The 16,983-nt window shown below is 60.2% G+C and overlaps 2 protein-coding genes across 4 annotated transcripts; both read right to left on the reverse strand.

The window, feature by feature from the left end:
• Positions 1-72: 72 nt before the first annotated feature.
• Positions 73-3,161, reverse strand: DNASE1L2 (deoxyribonuclease 1 like 2). The gene is made up of 7 exons (XM_082671136.1): positions 3,009-3,161; positions 2,826-2,914; positions 2,664-2,747; positions 2,482-2,582; positions 2,275-2,387; positions 1,880-2,131; positions 73-1,512 (listed from the first exon to the last, which is right to left on the reverse strand). The coding sequence occupies exons 1-7, from the start codon at positions 3,150-3,152 to the stop codon at positions 1,459-1,461; spliced, it is 837 nt and encodes a 278-aa protein (XP_082527262.1). The 5' UTR covers positions 3,153-3,161; the 3' UTR covers positions 73-1,458.
• A 182-nt stretch (positions 3,162-3,343) lies between these two features.
• Positions 3,344-14,289, reverse strand: E4F1 (E4F transcription factor 1; the record flags this gene model as incomplete). Of its 3 annotated transcripts, none has more annotated exons than XM_082671131.1 (14): positions 3,344-4,862; positions 4,944-5,006; positions 5,078-5,220; positions 5,294-5,492; positions 5,674-5,891; positions 6,051-6,159; positions 6,434-6,643; positions 6,993-7,162; positions 7,263-7,415; positions 7,589-7,709; positions 7,807-8,000; positions 10,476-10,581; positions 11,548-11,696; positions 14,124-14,289. In XM_082671131.1, 14 exons carry the CDS (start codon positions 14,287-14,289, stop codon positions 4,506-4,508), a joined length of 2,358 nt encoding a protein of 785 aa, XP_082527257.1. In that variant the 3' UTR covers positions 3,344-4,505. The 3 variants fall into 3 exon arrangements, with proteins under 3 accessions (XP_082527257.1, XP_082527259.1, XP_082527258.1); XM_082671133.1 differs by having other exon boundaries at positions 3,345-4,862; positions 11,614-11,696; positions 14,124-14,234; XM_082671132.1 differs by lacking the exon at positions 11,548-11,696 and having other exon boundaries at positions 3,345-4,862; positions 14,124-14,227.
• Between the last annotated feature and the right edge of the window lie 2,694 nt (positions 14,290-16,983).

Raw genomic sequence — 16,983 nt, forward strand, 5'->3', positions numbered from 1 at the left:
TCACGAGTACCCTTTGTGCCTGGCGGGTGGGCAGATGGGCACAGCTGGCAAGCAGTGTCTTGATTTGGGAATCATAAAGTAGTAGATGGCACCCTTCTGGACCTCAGCGATGTCACTGTTGAGTGTCTCCTCTCCCAGAGCAGAATAAAGCCCTTGAGTTTCCCATACCTGGCTGGTGGGATGCCTGACTGCTGGAGGCATAAGGCCAGGTAGTTGTGGGCCCTGGCAAGCCACACAAGAAAAGGAAAAGGGAAAAGCCCTTGGGCTGCCATGGTTTTCTGTTTGGATGGAAAGCCTGTATAAATTTCAGAGAAATTGGGTGACTTGGAGAGGGAGGAGGGAGGCATTTTACATCACAGGTGTCCTAAATCTGACTTTAGAAAGATCTAACAAGAAAAGCTTGTTCAGATTCTTGAAACAAAGGTTTTTCTCTCCCATACAATTCAGGCCAGTTAAATCCTGCCGAAGGTGAGACGCTTCGAAAACCAGAAACCTCATCAGGCCCCTGTCATTTACACTGTGTACCCCAGTTCTACTTGTTCCCAATCCTCAGGTGATGGGTTTACTCAGGGTGCAGGCCACTGTCCTCCCTGCTGAGTCCTTGCCCAGCCCAGGGCTCCTGAGGAAGAAGCTACCAGGAAGGCACCTTTGAAGGGGCTGTAACCACTGTGAGCTGTTCAGGTTCTGTGGACAGGACCTTAACCCAACCTGCCTGCTCACCACTGAGGAGGCTCTCCACATGTCCCAGCGCCGCCAGCCGGCTGGTTGCAGGGGGCCAGCCTTCTTGACCTCCCCCCCGCCAACTGCAGTGCTGGGTAGGAAAGGACCCTCATACACAAGTGCCTGTGAGTGGCCTGCAGGCCTGGGAACCGGGGCCATAGGAGGAACACTGAAGACTGGGAGGTTGGCCTCGCACATCCACCCTACACCCTGTGTGAGCACTTACCCCAGCTGCACTCAGTACAGGTGCTTGAAAGCATTTAGTTTGCACAAAGAGCGAGCAGGGAGCTTCAGCCAGTGAGCACAGGATCTGCCTTCTGGAGGCAGCCTGGTCTGGAGGTGGTCAGTTCCCAGCAGGATGTGGAATGGGCAGGCCAGGCTGTCCCTGTCCCCTAAATGGGTTGGGACCGGGGACCTGCTTGGCTGCAAGACGAAGGTTTGTGCCCCAGAAGAGCTGAGTCCTAAGAAAGGACATGAAGGCTTCCGAGCCAACACGTGTGTGTGGTCCTGGCTGAGGGTTCACTGTTCATTGAGCTCAGCTGTATGCCCAGTGCTCTACGAGGTGCTTCTCACAACTTTATGAGGTAGTGGTGGCGGCCCATTTCACGATGGGGAAACAGGCTCGGAGTAGTCCCATCACTTGTCCAGGCCCAGCTGACCCTACCCTGCAGCCCTGTGGGGCTTCCTCCTTGTGGCCAGAGTCTGCAGGCAGCCTGCCCTGGCCAGGGTTCAGGGCTGTCAGTAGGACTTGAGGGTCACCTCCACAGGAAAATGGTCACTGATGGCCAGGGCCTGAAGGGAGAAGGGGCCAACTCTGAGGCCCTGCTGAGCAGCCAGTCCTCCCTCAGGCTCCACCCCCAGAAAACTGCCCCATCTCCCCCCAGGAAGGGGCCCACTGGGTGTCCACAAACCACTGCATCTGGGGGTGGGGGAACAAAACAGCGAGGCCTGGGCTATCCATCCCAGCTGTGCGGGTTCGGTGGGAGCATGGCCTCGGGACCCCACTCTGGGGAGGTAAAGAGCTTCCTGTACTGCCATCCCAGATTTGTTCCATTCAGCCAGAACTGAACCTCTAAGGGCCTTTTCTAGAAACAGTGCAGGGAGGGGAGCGCCAGGTGTACTGAGGTTGGGCCTTGCTCCTACTGGGCCCAGCACTCGCCTGAGCCTGGTACAGGCCAAATTCCTCCTGGAAGTCGTATACGGCGGCCGACTGGGGCTTCAGACTGCTGCGCAGGCGGGCACCACAGACCACGATGCGGTCGTAAGCACAGTCTGACTTGCCCACCGTGGTGTCGGCGCTGTCCGGGATGAGCCACTTGAAGACCTCGCTGCTGCGCAGGCGGATGGCCGGCCAGTCCTGAGCCTGCACGTAGCTGCAGTCGGCGTTGAAGTCGCCCAGAAACAGCATGTCCTGTGGGGCACCGCGGAACTGGGTCTGAGGCTGCGGGAGGGGCCGCGCGCGCAGAGCCTCACGCCTGTGGCCGACCCCCAGGGCGCACCTCCGGGACCCTGGGCCGTGGGGCAGGGCGGAGCCGCACGGACATAGGGGCTTACGTAGGTGCCCCACTTGTCTATCACGTCCAGGTACACATCGTAGAGCGCGTCGATCTCGGCTACAGCTTGGTGCGGTGCCGCGTGCAGCGGAATCAACACTAACTCCTCGGCAGCTGCAGGAGGTAGATGTCAGGGGCTGGGGCGGGGCCTGCGGGACGGGCGGGGCCAGCGGGACGGGCGGGGCCTGCGGGACGGGCGGGGCCTCACCTGACCCGGGTGCCGAGAACTTGACCACGAAAGGTTCACGACTGAAGGCGTCCTCCGGGTCCAGGTACTGGTACGTGTCCACGACCGACACCGTGTCCTTCCTGGGTGTAGAGGGTGGGTGGGCGCCCCAAGTGGGCCCCCTCCTGCCCTGCGCACCCCTCCCCCGCATCCCCGCCCCTCACCTGTAGACGAACAGGTACGTTTCCTTATACTGGTCCCGACCCAGGGGCTTACTGCTCACGAAGCTGTACTCGTGCCTGGACACGCTGCGGAGACACCGGCCAAGCCCGGGGTCAAGGCATCGCTCGGAGACCTGGGCCCACGTTGGGCCCTGCCCGCCATACCTGTTGATCAGCTCCATGAGCGCGGATACGGCGCTCAGGTCGGAGTCCCGCACCTCCTGCACCAGCGTGATGTCATAGCCAGCCAGGATCTGGGGGAGGGGCCGGCAGGTGCGGGGTCACGTGTGCGCGGCAAATTAGCCCGCGGAGCCCAGCTACAACCCCGCCCAGGGTCCCCAGCCTCACTTGCGCGATGATGCCGCTGCAGGCCGGGTCTGACACTTTGCTGTCGCCGAAGCTCCGGATGTTGAAAGCTCCGATGCGCAGCGCCGCATCTCCTGCAGCCCCTAGCGCCCAGAGCGCAGCCAATAAGGCCAGGGGCCTGCCCATGGCGCAAAGCTGGCGGGCTTAGAGGGACAGACACAGCCCGCGTGAGCGCGGACGTGGAATCGGACACACCAGGCCACCCTTCTCAGTCCCGGCTGCTGGGACGCGGGGGCTGGGCAGGTTCTGCCACCCTTTGGTGGCTGGCAGGAAGGCATATCCTCCCCCTGCCACTCTCCAGGTCTCCCCAAAGTGGTGGGCTGGGCTTACGGCCGTGGCCGTTCTCCTCCGTGGGGAAACGGAGGCCCAAATATTGAGACTCCATTCACATCCAGCCCCCGGCTCAGTACCCCGCCCCCCCCCTCCAGACTCACCTGAGGGATGTGGATTGGCTGTGTCAGAGGCTTAGGATCTGGGTCCCAGTAGAAGTCAGAGGTCCCAGCTGGGGGTGTGTCTGCAGCACAGGACAGACTGCAAGGGCTTGGTCTAGCAGCAGCTCTGGCGCCCCAGCTCCGTGAGTATTTGAAACCCTGCTCCAGGGAGGGGCCGGGACTGCACTGGGTCCCGCCCCCTCCACGAATTGGACACTGTAACTCCTAGCTCCCATTCCCACAGAGACCACCCCCACCCCCGCAGGGCAAGTCGGCAGGGGATCCACCTTGAGACTGCTGTGGTGCCCCCAAGCCTGTTAGAACAGGGACTCAGAAGGCCCTGCCAGCCCAAGAGCTACATCAGGACTGGGAAAGAGGACCAGACATGCCCATGGTCCAGGTCTTGCTCCTGTCCCTGCCCCCGAGAAACTCGGTCACCCAGAATCTCCCTCAAGCTGCATCTCTTCAGGGAAACTAAGTCAACACAATCAGGAAAGACCGGCCCCATTTGTGGCCCAGCATCTCCTGCTGCTTCTCCACGTGCTGTCACCTCAAGGTAAAAAGCCGAGACTCCTGGGTCTCCCAGTCTCATTCCCCGGCCCCAGGGAGGCCCCAGGGTTGGAGGCTAGGAAGCAGCATCCCCTCCCACCCACCTCTATGGGCCTCAGGAAGCTGGGGTCACAGCTCCAGCTGGGCAAGGCAGCAGCAGGAGGCTGCCTGTCCACATACCAATGACACCCACACACTGCCAAGGTGCCGCCAGCCCTGTTGGGATCCCTGGGCGGGCAGGGGCTGCCACAGAGGAACCTGCCAGGGCAGTGGCACCAGCCCCTGAGGCTGCCACTGCCGCAACATCACAAGCGGCGGGTTTTCATGTTTTATTGTAAAGCAACCAAAAACTCTGTGTATTTACACTTCCACATCTCCTCTGAACGCCTGAGTTCTATGCCCATCTTCTCTGTACTCGGCCAGGCAGGCAAGGGCAGGGCACTCGGGGTCCTCACCCCCTGCCCCAGCCCAGCCTCCCGGGACCCTGCAGGCGCCCGTGTTAGACGATGACTGTCTGCACCTCAAGCTGGCCCTCCGGCGAGGCGATGACCAGCTCTCCCGCATGCTCCAGGATCTCAATGTCCTCTGATGAAACCATGGTCACAGTGGCTTGCTCGGCGCCATTTGTACCCGAGCGGGCTGTGAGCACAGTGCCCTCGCTGATGGCCGAGGCCAGCGTCATGGCCACCTGCTCCGTCAGGCTCTCGGGGGTGGCGATAGTGATGGTGTCAGCAGCAGCTGCCTCTGTGCCCAGCCCTGCCTCCTGGTCCATGGTCACATTCTGCACGATGATCTGGTGCCCGGCGCTGGCCTGGTGCACGATCTGCTGCACTACCTTCATGATGTGACTGTCCACCTGTGGGTGGCTCAAGGCTCAGCCCATGAGTCTGGTGAGGGTGCCAGGCCACCCCACCCCGCCCATCCCCCAGCCCCTCACCTCTGTCTGGGTGCCCTCGATGATCTCCGTGGCTTCGCTGGTCTCTGCATCATCCGCAGTGGCCTGGACGGAGGATCAGAAGTCAGCCTTGCCCGCCCCAGGCCCCATCCGAACTCTGGTGGCCCCATACCCACCTCGATGATGTACTCCTGGGTGTCGGCTACCACGGATGAGAACTCGACCAACACGGTGTGCGGGTCGTCGGCGAGGACGGCGGCGGCTGCTGCAGGGCTCTCCTCGGACACCAGCAACTCCTCTACCTCCAGCAGGCAGCCCCCTGTGGCAGGGAGCTCGGTCAGTGCTGGACGGCCGCGGCCCCCCACCCCGTCCCTGCCACCTCCTGGCCCTACCTTTGGTGCGCAGGTGCCGGTTGAGTGTGCCATGCTCGGCAAAGCCGCGGCCACACTTGTAGCACTTGAAGGGCTTCTCGCCCGTGTGGTGCCGCACGTGCCGCACCAGCGAGCCCTTCTCCCGGAAGCCTCGGCTGCAGAACGGGCACACGTGCGGCTTCTCCTCCAGGTGTGTCCGGAAGTGCACCTGCTGGGCATTCTGTGGAGACCCACCATCAGGGCCAGCCTGGCCTTGGCTCTCCCAGCCCCCTCTGAGGGCCCCGGTTAGGACTGAGCAGGCTGTCAGGTGAGGGGTGAGGAGGGAGGTCTGGGGGCACGGAACAAGGGACAAATCTGGCTTAGGGAGCAGGGAGCCCACAGATGGGGGATCAGGGGCCCACCTTGGTCTTGTAGCACTTGCCACACTCGGGACAGGGGTAGGGCCTCTCATCTGAATGGACACGCCGGTGGCCGCGGACGTGGGCGATGGTCTTGTAGAGCTTCCCGCAGTCCCCACAGCGGAAACGGCGCTCGTGCACGTGCACCTCCTGGTGCTTCTTGAGCAGGTAGGCCTTGGGGAAGGCCTTGCCACACTGCGGGCATGTGAATGGCCTCGGCCCTGGGGCCACACTCCGTGTCAGGCCGGGACCACCACCCAAGGGCGCCACCCTAGCCACCTGCCCACAGGCAACCCTGACCATCCACGGCACACCCGAGAACCCCTCCTGGCTACCCACGGCCGTCCACTGCCCAGTACCCCCACCATCCTGCCACCCACCTGCGTGGCCTCTTTTGTGGGCCTCCAGGGTGGCCGCCGTTGGGAAGGTCTCACTGCACTGAGGGCACGGGTGGGTCCTGGGCACAGCTGAGGCCTCACTGGCCACCTGCTGGGGGACCACAGCACACCTCTAGTACCCATTGCGGGCTGGGCCCAAGCAGCACCGTGGAGGCCAGACAGAGGCACCCTGACCCTGGGAGGCTCCATAATGGGCCCAAGAAAGGCGATAAACAGATCAGGGGACAAAGTCACTGCAGACAGTGATGCAACTTTCCACCTCAGGGAGCACAGCAAGGAGGCTGGTGGCGGCCAGGATAGCATGGTGACTTCGTACCCAAGGTCCAGCCCCCCAGAAGGGGCACACCGGCAGCGCAGGCACCTACTGTCTCCACCTGTTCCACCTCCAGCAGCGGCAGTTCTGGGGGACCATCTCCCAGGGGCTGGGGACTGGACACAGTGGGAGGGGCTGGCTCCAGGGCTCCCTCCTCCCCAGGGACCCGCTCAAGGACAATGCCGGAGTTCTGCATGGCCTGGTGCAGCAGGTTCTCACGGCTGCCCTCGCTGGAACAGGGAAGCTCCTCAGGGCCGGGGGGCTGCAGGGGAGGCAAAGGGAGGCTGGCCAGGCAGCCCGGCACGCAGCACCCACCCGCCACCACCGCACAGGGCAGCCCCAGGGGCCCCCGTGCATACCTGGCATCTTCACTCAGGAATGCCCCTGGGAGCCCCACAGCCCACTCCACCTGCCTTCCCTTGCCCCACCTCATCCCCAGCTCACTCTCCGTTGCCCCTCCCTGCCATGACCTGGGTCTCCCATTTCCCCACCCAGCAACCAGACTGAGCAGCAGGAAGGCAGGCCCATGTCAGTCCTGTTCCCAATGGAGCCAGTGTCCAGAACAGAGCCTGGTGCTGAGCAGACAAAGGCCTCCCCTGACCTATCCCCACCTCTGGGGTGAGGGCTTTCATGCCCAGGGGAAGCTCTTGCATCTGGACGTGGACTTCGTGGATGACAGTGCCCTTGGCATCTGTCACCAGGTGAATCACAGGCGAAGTTTCCATGGGCCCACCTGTCATTGCCGATGATGTAACAGTCCCCACGGTGGAGGCACCAGGCCCTTTAAGGCAGAACCAAGAGAATCCATGAGGGAACACCCAACCAGGGTGGCACTCAGAGAGCAGGCAGGGCCGGGGCAGGGAGCCCCCGACCACACTGACCTGTGGGAGTGTCCTCTTTGCCAACAACCACATCTTTGCTCATGCTGAAGCGGATTTTTTCTGTGCACGGGGTGAGAGACTTGAGGTGCCGGGTCAGCGCACCCGACTCGCGGAAGCTCTTTCCACACTTGGCACACTTATAGGGACGCTCATCTGCAGAGAGAATGGCGTCAGCCTCGGGTGGGACGCTGACTTGGTTCTGAGGGGAAGGCAGGCCTGGAGTACCACCAGGAGGAAGGGGCCACGAAGCCTAGGAGCCGGGGCACCCCCAGGGCCAGCGGCAGCGTGCTGTGCAGCTCCCGGCCCCAGGCCCGAGGCCGGCTCACCTGTGTGCCGCCGGTGGTGCCGGATGAGTGAGCCTTTGGTGCGAAAGGAGGCCCCACACAGTTTGCACTCGTGGTCCTTTCGGCTACTGTGGGTGACCATGTGGGCCTTAAGGATGCTGCCCTGTGGGGGAGGGGCGGCGAGGCTCAGGCACCTCCCTGGGCAGGAGTGGGAAGGCCTGGCTCCCACAGCCAGTGCGCCCGCGGCCCCAGGGCCTCACCGTCTTGAAGGTCTTGTGGCACAGCATGCACACGTAGCGGCCGTCCTTGTTCACCAGCAGCTTGACCTGGGCCTGCTCACCCTCCCCAGAGAGCCCAGGCCCCTGACAGTTGGGGCTGCCCTGGGCCTCTGCCATCCCGCTGTCCCCCGGCTCCGCCTCAGAGGCCACGATGACCTCTTTGATGTGTCCACCACCTGAGGAGAGGCAGATGAGCCTGAGCCTTGGGATGCCATGGGCCCTGCTGCTTCCTCGGATCCCAGCCCGAGGACACTGCTGTGGCACAGTGGAGTTGTCTTGACCAACCCCCAGCCCCAGCACATGGCGCCTGCTCAGCCTGAAAGGGTGGGAGGTACTGTGCTCTGACTCCATGGAGCTGCCTAGAGGAGTTCCAGGCCTCCAGAATGTGTTCAGCAGGGAAACCCACCATGAGCACGGATGCCCCCTCCCCTCAGCCAAGAGGCACGCACGACTAGATGTGCACAGGGGTCCCGCCGTGTCCAAGGGCGGCAGAGTTCCGGCACAGAGGCAGTGGACAGGCCAACTCGCCACCATCGGCCTCCTCGCTGCTCCGGCTCCAGCTAACGTGAGGAGGAAATGCCTCTGGGGATCACCCACCAGCATCGGTTTCAAGACAGGCAGGCAAGAGACCCAGCCTGGGAGAGGGAGCGCTCGACACGCCTAGGACAGTCTGAGGAAGGAAGGCTGTGCTTTTGCAGCTCTCATGGGGGTTGAAGAAATCTGACACTGTGCAAAGCTAAGCTGTAAACACACTTCACAATTTCTGCTCATGAAAACAACACGTGGCAATCGGTTGTGAAGCCGCTTCTTAGAAACCATCTCAATCAGGCTGGCATCGTGTTTTGACAAGCCATTTTCCCAAAACAGAACAGAAGTGCCGTGACTCAAACAATTAAGGGCACCTCTCCCTCCTGCCCTAGCTGACATGCTTGAAGCTTTATTTTTCCTCCCCCTCAGGAGTGAATTTCCAAAAGAACAGGGATTTCTGCCAGGCTAGGACTTGAGTTTGAGTGTGGCACAGCAGACAGAGGGATCAGAGAAGGGGGGAACGTGGCTGCCCCGAGTCCAGAGACAGAATGCATATTTGTTTCCAGGGAAGAGGCAGGAGAGCCTGCAGTGGGTATCCAGCCCCCTGTGCAGTCCCTGGGAACTGCACCCCCCAGCCCAGCAAGGACTGAGAACCCCCAGCCCTGTGATGCCAGCAGCTGGTGGTTTAGGACTCTGGCCTGGGCTCCAGATCGCTGAGCAGCTGACGCCAAAGGGACATTTGGGGTACCCAGGATGCCTGCAAAGGGGAAATTCCCAAAGGGGAAACTCCCAAGGGTGCAAGAGAGGCTGCGGGTGCCCAGAGAGGAGCTCCTGGAGCACAAGGAGCTGCCCAGCCGCGGGCTTGGGCCAGCTGGAGGCTGGATGGTAGGCAGGGCCTGGCTAGCCAGGGGGCCAGAGCCTGGAGATGCTGCCTGAACCCAGGGAACCTGTTTTCCCATATGACACCACCACCCAAGAAGCCAAACTCCACACCAGGGCTGGGCATGGCCCCACCTCCCACGTCAGCCCTCTTATCCCAGAGGAGCAACAGGCAACCGTCCTCGTCCACAGGAATGTCGGGGGAAAGACAGTGTGGAGACAGGGACAGGTCCTGTAGCTTCCCTGGGATGGGACCTTGGCAGAACAGCCTGCTCTGAGGTTCCCCTCCCCCAGGTCGCCTCCCCACCTCTTCCTACTCCAGCTGGTCCCAAGGGCTTCCCAAGGCCAAGTTCTACCTGTTGCCCAAACCTGTTTCCTGTCCAGTCACCTACTCACGTCCCTGCCAAGGCCCCTGCCCATTCCCTTCCCAACCTCCCGTGCCATCAGGCCCAGTCCAGCCTCCCTGCACTGCCACACTCACACCCAGCCCCCGGCTCCCTCGGGCTGCCCTTTGAATGTCCCAGCTGCACGCTCACCTGCCTCCTATTAAGCAGCACGTGACCCAATCCAGACCGCTCAACATCTCAACACTCCCTGCCCTACTGCACTTTAAAAAAGCCATCAAAGAGCCTGACTTGGCGTTGTATGCTCTTAAAGGCCATGTGAGAATCAGGATAGGAATCGCCACCCCCACGCCGGAGGGAGTGAGCACTGGGGAGGTGAAGGCCAAGGTCGGGCAGCAGGTCAGGGCAGAGCTGGAGCAGCAGGTGCACCCCACGCACACCCCAGCCTGACCCTCCAGAGCCAACTGTGGGGTGGGAAGTAGGAACCAGGGTTGGGGTTGGAGGGTGGCAAAAAAGTAGGGAAGATTCCAGAAGAACCAGGGCAGAGACAGTCCGGGGCAGCAGCAGGTGAGAGCAGCCAGCTGATGATTTATGCACAAAGTGAAGACTCCCCGAGGCCCAGGTGTCCCCCAGGGCTGCCCAGGTTCTGGGCTTCCGCTTTCTGGGCAGGGCAGGGCCTGGTGGCCAATGCCTGCTCTTGCTGCAGGCCCTGCCCTGGGGAAGGTGCACACAAGGTCTCAGCCCCTCCTCAGCCAGGCTTTGCTCTCGGGACAGCAGAGGGGCACAGGCAACAGAGGTCCCCAGCTTCCAGCCTTGACCGTGGATGACTAACAGGTCAGCAATGCCTCAGCACTGAGAAAGCCACACGTGAACAGCCATGGTGGGGCCAAACCAGCTTACCGACAATGTCAGGAGTGTGGCTGATGTCTGCCGTGAGAGTGGCTGCCTCCACCACGATGTGGGCCACGGTGATGGGCTCCTCTGAGCCTGCTGCTGCTGGCTCCACCTGCCATTGGGTGACAGGGGACAGAGGAGACTCGTCTCCAGGGCTCCAGAGCTCAGGTTTATGTCCATGCAGGATGGCTGGGGTGGGGCCTCTCATCTCCCCCAACGGACCACTGCTCTGAGCCTGACTCCCAGCCTGAACCCTCCACCCCAGGCCCAGGGGTCGGCCCCATCACTCTAATGCCTCCAGCCACCAAGGGCCCCATGGGGAGCCCTGAGCACCCTCAGGGAGGACTCCAGGATGAAGTGACTAGAAGCTCCAGCTTGAGGCTCAGCTGGCTCTGCAGAGATGAAGGTGAGCACCTCCACCTACAGCCCAGCCAGGTGATCGGGGCAAAGGCCCCCCAGGGATGTGGGGCCGGGGGCCTTCTGGAGGAGAGGACACCTCTGGGAGGGGCAGGAAAAGAGCACAGAGTCAGAGTGAGACAATTCTGGGCCCACTCCTCTGGGCCATTCCCGGGGTGACCAGAGGCACCTGACTTCTCTTGGAGTCTCCTTTCCCACTTCCATAGGATGAGGATGACAAGAGCGCCCACAGGGGTGCCATGGGCCTCAGTAGACTGTGCGTATACAGCCCGAGTACACACCGAGTGCAACAAAGTTGGCCATTTTTATGACAGAGTTGTGGGATCCCCAGGAACCATATGTACAGGACAGGAGACAAAAGGACAAAAGCCACCATGATATCCCTAAGCCAGGGCAGGCCCTCAGGCTTCAAAAAAGGAGGGACCCCAGGCCCCAACTGTGCAGGCTTCAACCAGAGGCTGCTGAGAGGGCCCGCATCCCAGGCCATCCGGGAAAGCCCAGAGCACCGCCGGGAGTCACCCACCCACAGCCGGATGCCTGCCCTCTGCCCACCCCGGTGGCACAGGTCCGTCTCGACATGCCTCCACCTCCTCATCCTGCTGTCCGCCGAGGGGCAGGGTGGAGGGCACGCACGTGTGCAATGGCAGTAGGGGGATGCTACCTCCTGACCCAGCAGCGCAGTAGCATTGGTGGCAGGCAGGGCCTCCTGGGGCACCCGCTGGCAGACCTTCTGGAGCTTGTGCTGAACAAAGTCCTCCAAGGCAGTGAACTCCGCCTGGCAGCGGCCACATCGGTGCACGTCATCCTCATCTGCAACGAGCCTGCGGTCAGTGGGGCTTGGGAGGGATTCCAGCTCCAGGCAGATGCACCCAAGGGTGGCATCAGAACCAGAGACGCCTTCCCCAGCCCTTCCAAAGGGGCTGAGAACACTCTTGGGAGCCCAGGGTGCCAGGCCTTCTCCGGGGGTCTACAGCAGTGCCCACCCTAGGAAGAGCAGCATCCAGCAGGGGATAACCCTGACCATGCACTTAGGCTGTAGGGATCCAAAGCCCCTACTTCACAGATAAGGGGAGAGAGGCCCAGGGAGCAGCTGGGAGGCAGAGGGATTCAGCCAAGCTGGTTTGGGGACAGTGGAGGACCAGGGTTTAAGACTGGTTGGGGTTTGCATGTGCCCTTGGGCACCTCAGTGACCAGGTCTGGGTCTGTTTCTTCATCTGTAAAATGGGCTGACTCAGTGTGTGTGTACAGGCTCTAGCTGAGAGGCCAGTCCTCAGCAAACATGGGAGAGGTAGGGCACCCTCAACCCATGACCACTCTTTTCTCACTCTGACTTCTGCTTCACTGGTTCCAAACAGGCGGCACCTCCGTACTCTGGTGAAGACGCGCAGGGTGGGACTTCCCAGAGGGGTTCCACACCCCAGGGCCATGGGCCACCGCACCTGAGCCCCTCACCATCTGGGCTGACCAGCCAGTGCCTGCCCCAGGTCCTGCAGGAGAGACTTCCAGCTCACTGAGTCCCCTACTATGTGCTGGGCATCTTACTGGGGCCAACAGCAAATCCGGCCAGCACCCTGAGGAAACAGAAGTGACTATTCCCTCTCTAGAAAAACAACTTGAGATTCAAGGCCACCCAGCTGGTGCGTGTTGGGGCCAGAACCTGAACTTGAGGATCTACCCCAGACACCCTGCTGTTTACCCCAAGGGATAGGGGGATGCTCCTTCTGCTTTCATAAACGTCTGCCAGTTCCCACCACCTCACTGCAGTCCCACATCAAGGTCAAACCCAGGCCTGGAGGACAGAAGGAGCCCAGTTGATGTCTACTGGATTAATGAGCAAAGGGCCAAACTACAGCCAAGACTCACAGAAGGCCACCTGACAGAGGACGGTCCCCTCCAGATGGTTCACAGTCACAAGCCAAGCACTGAGGTGACTGTACCCTCCTAACCCTCCCACCCCACTCCCCAAGTCTGACTCAGCACCAGCGTGTTGCCATTGAAGGAATCCCCACCACAGAAGGGGACACACCCGGCCCCTGTAACACTGAGTGAGATAAGGCCCTGGGTAAGCCCAGCAGGGCACAGCAACCTCCAAAGAGACCCCTCTGCGGGTAGCACTGCCCCCCATGCCAAGCTACCTACCCAAGCTGGAATAAGGAGCAAGAAATGATGTACTGAGAATTACAAATCCTGTGGGGACAAAGACCACCACCCCGATATCACCACCAACCCCCTCCTGCCTGGCCCAGTCTAAAGCTTCCTGGGACAAGCTCAGAGGGTAGAGACCAGAATTCTGTCTCCAAAAGCTATCAGTGCCCCTGTGTGTCCCCAGAACTGTTCTCAGAGATTCACATACATCCTCTATTTTGATTCTCACCACCATCCTATGAGGCAGCAGAACCCAGAAGTTAAGGGAGTGGGTTGAGGAGTCACACAATCCTGGTATCCAACAAGTCCTTGGTACTTACTAGCTGGGTGACCTGGTCACTTTCACATCTTTGAACCTCAATTTTCCTCATCCACAAAATGGGAATAATAATAGTAATAATAATAATGGCATCTAGGGCTGGCTTGAGAATGAAAAGATGCTGATGCATGGAAAGTACTCGATACATTATCCTCAACAGTAGCATCCCTATTCTGTAAGGGGTAATGGAGGCTCAGAGAGGTATGTGGTTACCTGCCCAGGATCAAACAGCTAGAAAGTGGCAGGTCTGGGACAGAGCTGGCTGCAGCTTTCCAGCACTGGGCTCTGCTGCCTCCCCCCGGGTGCTGGAAAGACCCGAGGCCCCGCCCTCCCGGAGCCTCCAGTCACACCCCGGCCAGGGCCCCAGTGGCCCATCAGGTGAAGTGGGAGGGGGCGCGGAGGAGGGCAGGGCCCTGTCGAGACTGGGAGGCAGAGGGGGGCCGGGCCGCTGGCCTGAGGGCGGGGCAGGCAGTGGAGGCGATCGCCGAGGTCTACACTGACAGCCCCGGTGGCTTGGACACAGGTGAGTATCCGCGGGTGGGCACTGGAGCCCACGGGGGTGATGGGCGCCCCTCCAGGGTTAGGCCTGAGGATCTGAGGAAACCAGGGGGCTCGTGGAAGGCTATGAGGGGTGCCGTGGGGACCTGTGAGGTCTGCAAGGAACCGGGCCTGGGAGGGTCTGTCGCGCCATCAGCTCAGGCCCTCGGGGCCTCCACCAGCCAAGCTGAGCCGTCCCCACCCTGGCCGCTCCCGGCCCCGTCCGGCCCTGTTACCTTCCTCGCTAAAGGGCGCCGGGAGGCCAAGGAAGCCACCGGGGGCCAAGGCCGCCGCCGCCGCCGCCGCCGCCGCCACCCCGCCCTCGCCCGCTTCCTGCCCGGCTTCGGCCCGGGCTTCTGCCGTATGCGCGGCTGTTACCCGCACTGCCATCGCGCCTTCCATGTCGCAACGCGCCGCAGGAAGATGGCGGATTTACGACCGTGTCGTCATAACAACGGGCCGCGCCAAGGCTAGCGAGAAGACGGGAGGAGGGCGATGGGGCGGAGCCAGGATGCGTTTGATTGGCAGGAGGCGGGGCGGAGTCCGAAGGGTGTGGCCTGGAACCGCAGAGGCGGGGCCAAGCTCAGGGAGAGAAGAGACGGGGCGGGACTACTGGGAGTGGTGTAGTTACGGTGGAGAGGACTGACAGGAGGAGGATCGGGGCCTGGGAGGGCCCGCTGGGCGTGGCTGGGGCTGGGTTCCGGCAGCTCCTTCAAGGTTCTAGCGAACTGGCGGAGCCAACTGACCGGCCCTGAGCCGGTGCTGCCGCCGCAGGTGCCCAGCCGCGATCCGAGCTCGAGTGGGCGGCTGCCGAGACGCCGCCCCAGCTCGGACCAGTAGAGTGGTGCTCGCTGCCCGCCCCCGACCCCCTCGGGTGGCAGAACCTCCCTTGATGGTTGACCCAGCCACAGGGGAAAACCCGAGTTGGGGATGGCTCACGGGTAGCTTCACTAACCCTTTCATTCTTTATTTATTTTTTATTTTATTTATTTTTTATTTTTATTTTTGGCTGCGTTGGGTCTTCGTTGCTGTGTGCGGGCTTTCTCTGGTTGCGGTGGGCAGGGGCTGCTCTTCATTGCGGTGCGCGGGCTTCTCACTGCAGTGACTTCTCTTGTTGTGGAGCGCGGGCTCTAGGCGTGCCGGCTTCAGTAGTTGTGGCACACGAGCTCTAGATAGCAGGTAAGTACACATAAAAATTACCGTTAGTGACAGTACATTCACAATGTTGTGCAACTATCACCAACATGTAGTTAGAGAACGTTGTCATCATTCCAAAAGGAAACCTGTACGCATTAGCAGTCACTCCCCATTCTCCCCTCCCCCCAGCCCCTAGCAAACCACTTTCTTTCTCTGTGGATTTGCTTTTTTTGGACATTTCATATAAACAGAATTACACGCGTGGTCTTTTTCATCTGGTTTTTTTCACTTTAGTATGATGTTTTTGAGGTTTATCCAGGTTGTAGCATGCAGCAGTACTTCATTCCTTTTTGTGGCTGAATAATATTCCATTATATGAATAGACTGATTTTCATTTTTCACGTCTGGGTTGTTTCCACCTAATCTACAATTGTAAATAGTGCTGCTATGAACATGTGCATACAGATTCTTTTTATTCTTTTTAAGGTAGCATTAGTTCTTTGAAGCTAAGTGCGTTCTAGGATTTTCTCATTTAAGATACCAATCATCCCCATTTTGAAGAAGAAACTGAGGCACAGAACTGATGGAACACTTGCCCAAGGGCAGACCAAAGATCTAACCCAGGTCTGTCCAGAGTCATGGGCTAGAAACCCACAGGTCGTGCTCTCCCAGCTTGATTATTCTCTGTGGCTCAGCCCAGTGCTAGATTCCAAAGACTCAGGTGAATCAGACCCAGTTCCCTCCAGGAAGGCCAATCTCCGGGAAAGACCAAGCACGGACACAAGGGCCCAGACAGAGAGTGGGCAGCTCTGCCCTGGGAAGGACACCAGCAGAGATTGTCTGCATGCTGGGGCTGCCCAGCTAAGGAACTGAGGACCCTTAGCCTGTCAGGAGCTGGGATGTGTGAGGCACAGATTGGATCACCAGAAGTCAGGCTGGGGTAAAAATGGGGCTGCTTTCTGCAGGGGGCTTGCTCACCATTGCAGGCATTTAAACAGAGAGTGACAGTGTTTCAGAAGGATCCTCCTGACTGTGGTGCGGGAAAGGAAGATCTAGGATGGACAGTCTCTGAGAGGGACAAACAGGCGGAGGAGCAGGTGGGTACTTATGGAGCAGGAGGGATCTAGGGGGCACCTGGGAAGAGAGGACCAGGAGGACACCTCACTTGAGGATGTGTGGGGGAGTGATGGGAAAGCCAGCATCAGAGAGGAAGAGGAAGACCACTAGAGGAATGGAGTGGGGGTGGATTTCAAAGACAGAGCACAGCCTGGCTGTGGATGGACATGAGGAGGAGCTGGCCCCGGGGAGACAGACAACCTGCCCTGCTCCATGCTCCAGAGCCTGTAGGACAGAGTTGTCAGGGACGGGCCAGGGCTCCTGCCTGGTTATTCCCTGGGGGTCAGAAAAGGGAATCCTGACCCAGTGAGCTCTAGGCCCCACCTCAGCTGAAGCCCAGGCAGACCAGCGGCAACAGGAGTGGGCCTGAGGTCACTGGAAGGCGGAGTGGCCAGGGGCAGGCCTTCTCCCTTCCCCAAAGTCCTCCTTCCTCCAGATGGCCTCCTTTCCCACCCTGCCCTCGGCGTGGGCTCCACCTGCACACTGTGTGTTTGATAGTCAATAATGGCTTCTCTGTGGTCAGAGCCTGACAGGAACTCCATTATCCTTTATGATGGCTACTCAATCTCCCTTCCTTGGATGTACTTAAATCTATTCAACCAATCCCATGTTGAAGATTATTTAGGTTGCTTCCAATTTTTTTTTTTGCCACTTCAGTCCTTTTTCCTTTCTTTTTTTTTTTAAGGGTTTGTTGTTGTTGTTTTGTTTTGTTTTGTTTTGGCTGCGCCGTGCGGCTTGCGGGATCTTGGTTCCCCAACCAGGGATCGAACCCACACCTTCGGCAGTGAAACCTCGGAGTCCTAACCACTGGACTGCCAGGGAATTCCCTTCAGTCCTTTTTCA

Source organism: Grampus griseus (assembly GCF_964374135.1).
Source record: "Grampus griseus genome assembly, chromosome: 14".
Lineage (NCBI taxonomy): Eukaryota > Metazoa > Chordata > Mammalia > Artiodactyla > Delphinidae > Grampus > Grampus griseus.

Coding starts and splice junctions, on each gene's coding strand:
- DNASE1L2 (XM_082671136.1), bottom strand. CDS start 3,152: ATGGGCAGGCCCCTGGCCTTATTGGCTGCGCTCTGGGCGCTAGGGGCT. Junction 2,915..3,008: donor GCAGCGGCATCATCGCGCAA/GTGAGGCTGGGG, acceptor CCCCTCCCCCAG/ATCCTGGCTGGCTATGACAT. Junction 2,132..2,274: donor TAGACAAGTGGGGCACCTAC/GTAAGCCCCTAT, acceptor GGTGCCCCACAG/GACATGCTGTTTCTGGGCGA.